Source organism: Calidris pugnax, unplaced genomic scaffold, assembly GCF_001431845.1.
Source record: "Calidris pugnax isolate Ruff unplaced genomic scaffold, ASM143184v1 scaffold27, whole genome shotgun sequence".
Lineage (NCBI taxonomy): Eukaryota > Metazoa > Chordata > Aves > Charadriiformes > Scolopacidae > Calidris > Calidris pugnax.
Genome location: NW_015090893.1, coordinates 6,183,515 through 6,195,899, shown reverse-complemented (window position 1 = coordinate 6,195,899; position 12,385 = coordinate 6,183,515). Strand labels below are relative to the sequence as shown.

At 37.8% G+C, this 12,385-nt stretch overlaps 1 protein-coding gene across 9 annotated transcripts in view; it reads left to right on the top strand.

Moving 5' to 3' along the window:
* Window positions 1-12,385, top strand: part of FABP6 (fatty acid binding protein 6, ileal) — a 38,853-nt gene that overhangs the window by 4,047 nt on the left and 22,421 nt on the right. For 7 of the 9 annotated variants that reach the window (XM_014947917.1, XM_014947915.1, XM_014947918.1 and 4 more), the window contains 2 exons: window positions 6,482-6,565; window positions 7,053-7,095. The exons of 1 other annotated variant lie outside the window; for it this stretch is intronic. In XM_014947917.1, the coding sequence (XP_014803403.1) occupies window positions 6,551-6,565; window positions 7,053-7,095 (58 nt within the window). In that variant the 5' untranslated portion in view covers window positions 6,482-6,550. The remainder of the gene's footprint in view (window positions 1-6,481; window positions 6,566-7,052; window positions 7,096-12,385) is intronic. One more of the 9 variants, XM_014947923.1, reaches the window with a different exon arrangement.

Genomic DNA, 12,385 nt, shown 5'->3' with positions numbered 1-12,385 from the left:
AAGGACAAAAGTAGAAAGAGGAAACTATGAATTTGAGAGAGGAATGGATGCAATTGGAGGGAATAAAATTATGAATTTGAAGGCAGGAAAAATGCAGAGCTCTCTGAAGATGTGTTAACAGCATGTTGGCGGGCTGAGTAGCTGAAGATGGAAGTTTGGGTTGAGTGAGTGAACGGATGTGGTTGCCTGATGCCAGTAAGAAGTAGATACCATTGTATCTGTATGCATGGGTATAGATGGGGAAGGAATTGTTTCTGTGTATATATGCTGGGACGTGATAAAGATCAGGTCTGGCTGATTTGGCTGTTTAAAGGCCTGAGATACTCAGCACTAGATTTGTTCTGCCATGACCAAAAGGTATTATTGCACTGACCTAACTACAAATAGAAAATTTTGAAATCTGTGAATAGTCGCGGCATGTATGTGTGTTTCAATTAATAAGTGCATTAAGTTAGGCTGTCTGTTACAGTGGTAACATCATTCTCTAAGCATCAAGTTCCATAAAAGTGCACTACTGTGAAAGATGCAACACAAAATGCAAGGTTGCAATGGGGCAACATACATAAATCATAGAATCATAGAATCATTCAGATTGGAAGAGACCCTTGGGAACATCGAGTCCAACCATCTACCCTACTCTATAAAGTCCTCCCCTACACCATATCCCTCAGTACCGCATCGAAACGTCCCTTAAACACAGCCAGGGATGGTGACTCCACCCCCTCCCTGGGCAGCCTGTTCCAATGCCCTATCACTCTTTCGGTGAAAAATTCCTTCCTAATGTTCAATCTAAACCTCCCCTGTTGGAGCTTGAAGCCGTTCCCTCTCGTTCTGTCGTTAATTACCTGTGAGAAGAGACCAGCACCAACCTCTCTACAGTGTCCTTCACGTAGTTGTAGAGAGTGATGAGGTCTCCCCTCAGCCTCCTCTTCCTCATACTAAACAGTCCCAGCTCCTTCAGCCGCTCTTCATATGATTTGTTTTCCAGGCCCTTCACTAGTTTCGTTGCCCTCCTCTGTACTCGCTCCAGCACCTCGAGATCTCTCTTGTATTGAGGTGCCCAGAACTGGACACAATACTCCAGGTGTGGCCTCACCAGTGCTGAGTACAGGGGCATGATCACCTCCCTACTTCTGCTGGTCACACTATTTCTAATACAAGCCAGAATTCCGTTGGCATGGAGTGTAATGAGGGTTGCAGTGAAGCCAAAGTGCATGATTGCAGCGTATCTACAAATATTCAGGTTCCTTGAAGCTAATTTAGCTACCAATAACAGTAGAATGGTGATAACAGTCTCCAGAATGCGCTGCACCCAGGTAATTGCCTAGTAGCTGGAATTTGTGATGTTACTGGTATCCAAGCTAGCTGGATATGTTCACTATGCCTGCTCATGCTGCAACTGATGTGTCTTAGTGTAGTCATATGAAACCTCTAAACAAGTGTGTGGGTTTATAGGGAGTGTTTATAGTGTCTTGGTGGGATAGTAGATATTTTTTCTAACATCTAGGCTGGAGCTTAAGAATTTTAGATTAGAGGTTTATAATTTGAAGTTCTAACAATCTTGCTGAGACTTTGTGACTCCATACATTAAAGGGATTGCGGTTTATATGCATCCAATACCTCTAGTCTTGGCTGGCTTTTCAGCAACAACACTGAAAAATAACATACTAGAGGAATCATCATACTTAGCTCCCTGCATCCATCTGAATCATAGTGGCAATGGCTTCCTGTGACTGCCATAGTGACAACAATTTCCTGTGACCCTGAGGAAGGTCTGCAGGTCTCACAAAACATCCACAAGTCAGGGTTTAGGGACCACAGTTTTATGCTGTGTTAATAAATCCATTTTAAAATTATTCAGTGTTGTAAGGCATGATCTGCTACTGTTCTGAAATTTTCAAGGCTCTCCTATTTTAAAACAAAAAATGTAAGCAATGAAAGCCAATGCATATGAGCAACGCAGAAGAATATAAGCAAACAAACAGAAAGTAAAGATTGGGTTTTTATTCTAAGCTGCAGACATACTGCTTCTATAACAAGTTAGGAAAGTAGTGCTCTTAATTGTTAATCACATGTAAGCTGTTTTGAAAATCACTGTTGATTTATTACAGAAAAATGGTACAGGAGGAGAAAGAATCAGTCATTCCTGTGATGTTTGGTAACTGGGTTTTGTAGCCATAAGAATGGCGAGCTCATTTTGTCAGGTTTATGAATGGTCGTTAAAGGATTTGTAAAATCTCACTGCATGTACACATGCCCCAGAAGTCTACCCTGCAATTTGAAAAGTTAATTATATGCTTAATTTCTTGTGAACAAGAGATGAAGTCAACGATTGGGGCTTTTCCTAATGTCCATATGGAGAATTGATTTAAATCAATTACCATAGTTGGGGTTGCTTAAAAAAAATTGTAACTCTAAATGAGCCCTTGGGGTGAAGCACTGGCATTAGCTCACTACTGACTTGTCTCACGTTTATTTTATAATTTTAAAGAAATGCAAGTCTGAGACTACTTACTGTTTTATCTTGTAATCTGACTGATTTCTGCTGTCTTCTGAAATTTGTGCATCTGTAGGCAATGTTGGTATCCACATTGTAACTCCATGTATTTTTCCATTCAGATAAAATAAAACAACTTTGACGATACAAATTGCTAATGCTATTATTGTTTTATACTGTGACATCTAATTTTAACATTTGTGGATATGGAAAGAATTCATTTATTTATATGATAGAATTTTCTAATGCCCAGCAAGATCATCAATTTTATCAAGTCTTGGAGACTCAGAAAATCAAAATTAGATGTGACCAAGACATCAAAGAGAAGAGTTTTAGAGGTTGTCCTTTTCAAAAGTATTGTCATGGCAAGTTACTCTTCATAGTGCTATGGGCCAGACATGTATCAGTGTACCCACAAGAGGTTGTTGGGCTTGGATGAGTCAAGTTCAAAATACTCCAGTTCCTTCTTGCTGGCAGCCCATCTGACTACGTCTTCATCAAGCATGGCAGGCATGGAAGTACTTCTTCCATTCCCCTGCTCTGATAGTCCACATGGATTCAGTCTGGGAGATGCTATAATATGGGCCTAAATAACTAAGAAAGTTCGTTTTCAAGAGTTGTTTAGGTATGTTTACATGACCTAATTTGAGTGCTGAGGTTAAATGGCTAGTTAAGGAGCTCTGTTAGTGGAGAAAGGAATCAGTCTCTGGAGAATGGTTCAGAAAGGGATGCTAAGCTATCTCTGAAGTCATCTCAGAAGACCATCTGTCCTTTTAACTATACAGATACTTTAGTTTAACAGTTTAAACATTGAAATTGTGATTATCACCTGTACTGCCATATTCTCAAGAGGTAAAGAGGGTTCTACAAATGTTAACAAGTGTTTATTTGGCCAATAAGTGACCAATCTGTTGAGGCATCTAACTTCATTTTGTCTTAGTTTTGAGTGCTAAGGCTAAGTATTTTTGAAAGCATAAAGACCTTAGAATCTCTGAATAATTTAGAGCTAAAAGAATTTTCGTGGCTAAAACAATATTTATGTTTTCAGGGCTTAGGCAAAACATAATGCAATTTCTGAGTAGTCAGGAATCAAATTACTTATATACGTGTTTTAAACGGACTTGAATATTACTTACAGAAGTGTTCTTCCTTAACAATTTTTGATTAATTGTCCTTGATGGTTTTAGGAAAGTTTAATTTTCTTGTTCCAAAAGAATGTGTTTTGCATTTTCCCTGTTTTGCAAAGTCATTGCTAACTTTAGCTAGTGTGTTCTCTCTGTTAGTACCAAGAGCAGCACACTTGGGGACTGTGTTACTGAATTTAAGATCCAGAGAAATCGAAAGCTGCTTTCTTTCAGATGTTACATTTTTTTTATTTCTCTCTGCACATTTAAAGATCTCCCTGTCTGTGACTTGTAGTGAACAGAATAAGGCGTGTTATTAGTCAAGTTTTAGATGATACTTTAGCCGGAGTCTCATGATGTTTTACCATAAATATAAGGTTGTATAAAAAAAACAAATGTAAAGGAAACCATTTACTTCAAGTAGTCTAAACAGTATTGTTGTTTCTAAGGGGAATGCAAGTCTTTGTATATTTGCATATGGTCAGTTATTTCTAATTTTGTGACTTTAATGTCATCTTTAGGATTAAAGGGGCTATTTGTAATTAAGATTGTGTAAGAATTTACATTCTAAGTTCTAGTTCTCTCTCATTACTTTGGGACACCTATGGGAGAGATTTCTAGATTTCTGTCTGAAAAGAATTAAGGGAATAAATGGAAATGAAAGAATGGTTTGTTTATCAAAAGCCAAACTCTCTGTAGCTCTGAGTCTCAATCATACCAATTGGCAAAATTGTGGCACAATTAAATGATCACAAATTGTATTTCAAGTAATGCAATATGTCTTATGAATATTTTGTATGTAAGCAAATTTCAGAATATCTCCTCGGGAATGGAGAAATGTGTGTGGCTAAAGGTATGAAAAGTGAGTGATATGGTACTGAAAAACACAACCAGTTATTAAACTCGTAGGTTGTGAGTTGAAATGCGTATGCTACTGACATGCCTGTAATGCATTGGTGACATTATCACCAGAACTAGGATAAGTTGGGAGGCCTAAACTCAAATATCGGTAAGTTAGCATGGCAATTAATTTGGAATTTCTCATAGAAGTCTTCTGAGCAAGTTACAAAAGTCTCTTTTGCCTTAAATAATGTCAAAGCAACTCTTGTTCTTTGGTTGTGGAAACACAGTAGTGTTTCTGAGGTAGTTTTGCGTCTGTAGACAAGCTCTGTTGACGCCAAGATCGAGAGAACTTACAGCTGTTGAGGTGTGGTTTTTCCTTACCTATGTTCCCTGGAGGTAAATCTCATGTCAAATAGGAATAACAGGAATGGTAAGATACTGACCTTATATACTTACAGAAATGGGAATCCTACATGGTCTAGTCTCATTTAGGTTTTTGTGCTGTCAGAACTTAAGAAGATGGGACAATAGAGGAAACAGAATTGACTAGTAATCATTTGGAACCATTGTACTTCCTGGGCTGAAGCAAGCAGCTGCCAGCACATCTCTGATACTGTGTCCTTCTCTTTGTCACTTATTTGTAGCCGCAGCTTTGCTGGCTGTGAAGTATGGACAATACACTTCTTTGAATGAAAAGTTAATGTGGTTTAATTATAGTGTATGTTTAAAAACAACTTGGGGATGAAAAGTGCTGTGTAAGTGCTAAGTGTTATCCTTGACAAAGACAGTAACCAGATAATTAGTCTCTAAGATGCATCTAGTTATTCCATAAATTAAAAATTAATTTCTCTTCTTAAATTAAGAGCTATTGACACAGTCAGCTTTTCTGCTAATTGGTTTACAGGACCAATTGGATGTATTTCAGTAAAATGGCTGGTGAAGGCAAATGTGTTCTCCAGCTAGACATTGCCTTATATGCAACAATTATATATGGATTGGCTACAAATCAGAGCTAAGCTCTGCAGTAAAGTCAACGAAATAGAACAAATTTGTATTGGGATTTTCTAGGTAGGTTTCAAAAATGTGCTTGTAATTGGGGGTCACTCTTGAAGTCACCTTGATTTCACAGTTTACCTGTCTCACATACTTGTCTTATTGTCTGCATGCCATTCATAACTGGTATTTTGTAATTGGATCTTCCTTTGAGTTTACCATCTACTGTCTATCCAATGACTTGCAAGTCATAAAACAGAGACATTATGGAGCCCGAGATTCCACACTAACTTGGTTCTTGCTACCTACATTGTGATACAGCTTTGAAACCCTTCAAGGGGAAGGGATATAGCATAAATGACAATGTATCCAAGTTTTTCAAGCCTTTTCCACTTGCTTAAAAAGGCTGAACAAAAGTAGTGAAAGATACCGCATCCTGCTTAGCCATGCCAACCAGCTAAACTCTCAGTTAAAAAAACAAACAAAACAGAACAAAACATCAAAAAACAACAATAAAAAAACCAGCAAAAAACCCAAACAAAAAAACCAAAAACAACAAACCACTGACAAAAAAACAGCTAGTATTGAGGTCTGCAGCTCTCATGTGAGGGAGGGGAAAAAGCCACTCTGAGCTGGAATATTCCCATACCATATAATCATATCAATATAAAGATATTCAGGGTAATATTCATTTCTGATATAATTCCACCGACTTCTTAATCCAATTACACTGAGGATGAATTTTTGCCTCACGGTGTCTGCAAGCACACACACAAAAAAGCACAACAGTTGGAGAGGTCATGGCCCATTTGTGTATGCTAATGTCTCAGTGCCTGATTTGCACATTTCATCTCTTTATCAGATGCTCAGTTCTCTGACTAAAATTAGAATAAAAACTTGCAGTTAGCAATTTTCAATACCAGACCTTTTTTTTTCTGGAATTTGTTTGGGGCTAGCACTTTGCTAGAGGATTCGTTCTCATTCCCTGTTTGTCTGTTTCTCTTTTCTTTCTGTCTTTCCACAGAGTTCCCTTTTATCCACCCTCTTACTTCCTCAGGCCTTATCTGACGTGCATGGTTTACCAAGTCAAGAAATGCTGTCATCATGGGCAAGTATTTTCGGCTCTTCTGATCTTGAAAATGTGCCTCACTCTATATGTGTCCCCGTCTACTCTGTGTATTTTTGCATTCTTGATAAGAATAAGAAATGGTCTCTAGTGTTCAATAAAAATGACAAGTTTATTATTAATTTTAAAATATCATGCGTATTGAAGGGGAATATATAGGGAAATAAATTAGAGATTGCTCTTGGTCAGCCTTTTGGGAGGGGTTGGAAGGAGAGAGTTGTGTCCTTATGTCTTTACTTTCTTTGGAAGACAGTACAAATTTTTAGCTGTTCAAATAAGGTCCTTCTCCCCCTTTCACCTCCTCCCCCAAAATGAGGACTAGCTGGAGATGTTGTTGCCATCTTTCAGTAGCCTCAGGGTGTGCATATAGCAGCCAGCAGCTGGAGCTGAGCGCTGTCATCCCACCTCATCTTTAACAGTGAAGTTAATCTTGCAAAATCTCTTCATTTCTCTGCCATGCGCTGAACAGCTTTTCATTTGGATCAAGAAATGTGTGGTACTTGGAGTTTCAGGTGAGAAATACCTTCCTTCACCTAATAAAGAATAGCTATGCTATAACACTGTGTTGTCACATGGCTTAATTCCATCAGCAATTTTGTATTTGTGCCACTGTCTAACAGGGTTAGTTATCTCAGAGTTGTAGGGACCTTTCTTTGCTAAAACCCTGTGAGCATTAAGTATGCAAGGAAGAAAACGCTGTGCTGCTTTCAGGACACAAACATTCCCCTGTGCATTGACAGCAAAATATGCTTGGCATGCAGTGACTTCCAGTGCTCCCTGAAATAAGAGCACTTAAAAGACACAAGACTGCAGAGTTCAATCATTAACACAGTGAAATGACAATGTGAATGTTAGGACATTAAGTCCTGATGACTAAGATATCTGCACTTCTCACCACTCTAATTCTTTCTAGATCTTAAACAGTTTTGCTGTTTTCAATAGATCACATTGTATTCTCTTAAAGATCTTTATTCTTGTCAGCGTCTCATGTTCTGTTTTCTGGTAGACTTTAGGTTGTAGAACCTGTTGTGCTAAGTGTATTTCAAAACAAGGAAAATAATATCACCTGTATTTTATGCATATCTGATAGACATGTTTTCTTATTGCTACTTAGTCAAATTCCAGGTAGGTTCAATTTATGGAGTATTCAGGCTCAGCCTGTCTTCCTGCCAGACCCCACCAGCAATACCCAGCATGGTCTTTGGCAATTCACTTCCTTTGATAAAGCCAGGTCACATTTTAATTGCTCTTACCGGGTTATCTTGTAACTTCTAACTCTGAGAAAACACTATTTGCAATTGGTTTGCACATCAAGAGAAAGAATCCTTCAAGCTAAGAGCTTGCTGTGTTATCTTTCAAGGGGGTGCTTGATTGCCAATGGTTGGGAAATTGTATTGCCCTCCTTCAGAGACTGTCTTTAACTCAAGCCTTATGGGCATACAAGAAACCTTCCATCTTCCCCAGAACAAAATAGGTTGTGGTTCTGCTACTGTAATCAATAAACTGCTGTGGTTTGTTATGTCAGGGCAAGTGCTTGGCAGCTGGTCCACAAAGCTACTTCAGAGATCATTAACATAAAAGTCTTGAGTATCCTGTCAATGATAAGGACACATGGTGATCAGTGGAAAAAATTTGCAAGGTGGTAAGAGTTGCTTGTCCAAAAGTTTGGGGAATGTAGAGTTGGAGTGATGCAGTCAAAACGGAAACCCTAAGAAATGCTTTTCCTTGGTCCTGTCACAGACAAACCAATAAAATTACAAATGCTAAGGTATAATAACATCTCTGTCACTGTTACATTCAGCATGTGTTTAACCATGACTTCTACATATCTATCTATTAGCAACTCTAAAGGCAGAAAATTAGTGTAATTAGAACTAATCTTGATAATTTGCAAAACACTGTTTGTTCCTTTTAACTGCAGTCTGTAAGATAAAAGTGGCTGGATCTCATCTGAGCTCCTGAATGTGTTGTTTGTTGTGGTTATTGTCTGTGTTCTACTTGACAGTTGAAGTCAATGGAAGTTTTGCCAAAGCATAATGTGCAGAACTGGATTCTTGTGTATATTCAGAGAGGGTTGTGGTGTTAGGAATCTGTGAAGAGTTTTGACAGGTGATCTGGGGACATTGAGCAGGGTTTCAGAGCATTTCAATGAAATTCGAACTGTTGTGTTATAGGGGTGGGCATTATAAGGACCTAAGCAGGAAGTCTGTGTTGTCTCACAGAATGTTTTTACCCACGTCAGGCTATTCTCCAGAGCTCTGTGCAATCCGTGGAGTCCGACAGCAAGGCTGAATTCAGGACTTTGTGACTGTGCCTCTGTCAGAAAGCTGGAATGGGGTTGTTCAGTTTTTTGCAGTCCTTCCATTGGTCAAGTGACTTCTAAAGCTGCAAAAGCCCAATTTTTATATCCTTGAGGTTATCAGGAACGCTTGCTTTTTTGTTACTTACCAAGGTCCTGTCTTTTTCTGTCTGTGTGATACCAACTCTTGATGTGGCATCTACTGAGGCCCTATACTATGTTCTACAAAGTATCCTTTGGTGAATGTAGGCTCCGAGTTTCAATGCTGTAGTTAAAGCACATAACGGATTTTCGAGGCAAATGCTCAGTGTCGCCACACTTTTTTTTGGTATTGTTTTTTGTTACTGGCTAATTTAAATACTAGAGAATAAATTGTGAAGTAAGGTAATACGCTTGCCTTAGGGAAGAAAACTTGAATAGTGGTGCTCTGTAGGTACTGCAGATTCTTAAATGATAGTAGAATGCATGAAAATAGTGCAGAATGTTTAAACACACTGGGTTATTTCACTGCAGTAATAGCAGTAATGTCTGATCTTGAATTACGTATGAAGGACGATGCAGTATTAGTATCTTTCATAACACAAATTCTCTTATTTCTAGAATTGTCAAACTGAAACTTCCCCTCCCACTGCCAGCAAATAATAAAAAGAAAAATGCAAGCCTTCAATGACTGTTTCACCATCCTTGTGAGGAAGTATGTTGGTGTAACTATGCTGCATTTCTCTATAGTGGTACTAATCTAATGCTCCATGTGGAGGCTTATCACAGAATAAGGGCCAAGTCTGCAGTACCAAGGATATGCTGACGTAGCTGTATAGCACAGTTTATTTCAACAGATGGAGTTCCTTCTCCTTGCCCACTGCAGCTAAAACCACTATGCCGAATAGTACGTACTCTACTAGGAAAAGATACCTTTGCCAATCTAAATTTATTTCTATTCACTGGAAGGTTGGTAAGAAGTATGTTTGTTTTTCTTCGTGCTTCTAGTCAGCATAGTTAGGCTGCAAAACCATTGAGAACTGATTTAAAAATGCATTTTTCCCAGCATAGTTTATACTAGTTCAAAAAACATAGAAATTAAATTGCAATAGAGACACTTCATTCTGAAAAGGAAGGACATATTAATGACTGCTTTTTTGTAAAATTATAGATTTTAGGCTCAACCTAACTAATGGAATAAAAAGAGAGGGAAAGCTGTTGAGAGAAAAAATAAACTGTACCATGTCCTTCTATTTGTCATGGAGGAAAGACTGGGAATAATATAAAAATGTAACACTGCTTCCAAGAAATCTGCATTTCATACAAGGTTCAGTCTTTGTGGTTTTGAGGTCTGCACTCTAGATAACTAATGTTGGAACACCACTGGTATTTAGTATTGCTTTCACCTTCCTGTCATTGCTTACTATGTCTGTTAGATGTTATGTTTACTGAATGTTCCATCACCAGTTCTTGCAGTCTGTTATGTGTCTGGGGATGGTCAGTTTGTTCTGCTTTCGCATCCATTCAAATGACAAAAATGTTCTGAACTGCAACTTGAATTTCATGATGTATCCTGTCAAGTGATGCATTTCTGTAGTAAATAAGGTGTGGTGAATCATACAAATCATAGAATGCAATCCAAAGCTCCAAGTCTCAAAAGAATTAACTTATTTAAATCACGCTATCTCTTAATAACAATGGAGAAGTTGCACATAGGATTCTGCATAAAAGCTAAAGCACCACATGTATCTTAGCAGGGCAGAGGAAGGAAGGAGAAATTCTCTTTGCATCTCTCTGAGATGAAGAGTCAAAGATGTAAAAATCAGTATTGTTTAAAATTCAGTAATGGGAATGTAAGCAATCATCACAAAGCATCCTTGGTATCTTTGAGGAAGGTGCATTTAGGAGCAACTTCTGATTTGATACATTTTTGTTATAACATGGTTGATATAGTTACTTCAATTGCATGGTGCTATCAAATTACTTTCACTGAGGCTCTCTTTAAAAAAGACAGATAGTTACAGGGTTTTTTTAGGTTAGATGTCTAAACTACTGATGGCTCCAGAAGAAAAACTACTTATCTAAACTTTACTGTTATTCTGAGTAACTTCTTTTTTCCTGAAGGGTTGCCTTCATGCAAAAAGTTAGGAAGTTCTGAAGGTCCTTAAAATGACTAGACAGCAGTCATTTGGCATCGGTACCCTTAGATGATAAGGTGCTGCGATCAAAGCGTAGACAGGTCAAATTCTGCTCTATTAGGATTTGCACAATAAGTTTTTCCAAACTTAGATCCAATCCATTACTTCTTTTTTTCAGTAGGAATCTTGTCCTAAAGATTGCATGTCTCACTAGCTGCATAATGATAAGTAGTATATTAGACTTTAATATTGTAGCATCTTTTGTATTTTTAATAAAACGGTATGTGTGTGTGTAATAAATTTGTTTGTTTGCTTGCTTGTTTTTAACTATTACATTCCTTGATCTCCGCTCAGGCAAAATTCCCATTGATTTCAAAGGAGTTTGCCTGGCAAACAACTGAATAAGTATGCAGTAAAGCCCTTGGAATTTTGCCCAATGTTTTTCACCTGGCAGTGTCCCTTTATACATATTTCATAACCTGGCCTACCCTGTACTTGCAGGCATAGAACAGATTCATGTATGAAATATGAAAGTTTTAAATGCTTGTTTAAGTCTCTCTATTAAAACAAAGTTATGGTTGAAAACACTGATGTTTATATTAATACATAGTAATTGGGGAAATTTGATACTATTTCTCTGGTTTTTCATCATGGATTCATATATATGGATGAACAGGTTTCTTAATTTTTTATCTTTGTAGTACAGTAAAATTTTTATAATTGTAATGTTGTTTTCCTTTATGCCATAAATTTAATATAAAAGGGATTGATGATACTCATTGGTTTTTTCCCTCAGAATAAAAATTGACTGATTGATGGAAACTTGGACCAGTGATAGACCAGATAAATATTGCTTCTGCAGTCAGTTTGGAGGCCAGGAATTCTTTGTCACAACAGGAGAGAGACTGTAGTTACAATTTTACTGTAGTTTTGCTTTTTCTGCACCAATCTCAATTTTATTCTAATTTCTGAAGTCACCCAGGGTGAGTCAGATCTGGTCAAGCCAAAATAAGCTCTTGAATCATTCCCAAATGATGGAAAAAATGAGTCAATTCAGACAGTTAAGCAAATAGAGCCAGTCATTGTAGGCATAATGCAACCACAACACTTTATATGGTTCAATGGGAGAGAAGGTCCATCCAGTGAGTCAAGGTTGAATATGACTCGATTTTAGGGCTCTTCTGTTAGCAAAGCTGGTGAATGGCCAGAAGAGAGGTATGAAAGCTGTAAGTGGGGAAAAAAAATGGACTGATACTTACGCTGTGTGATTGCTTTTGGATTAATGTAAAGGAATACAACCGGAAGGGAATAGGTGTGAGCTGTGGCTTGGACTTGAACATTCTTTTGAGGGCAAACTAGGATAATTAACAACATGGAAAAAGGCGA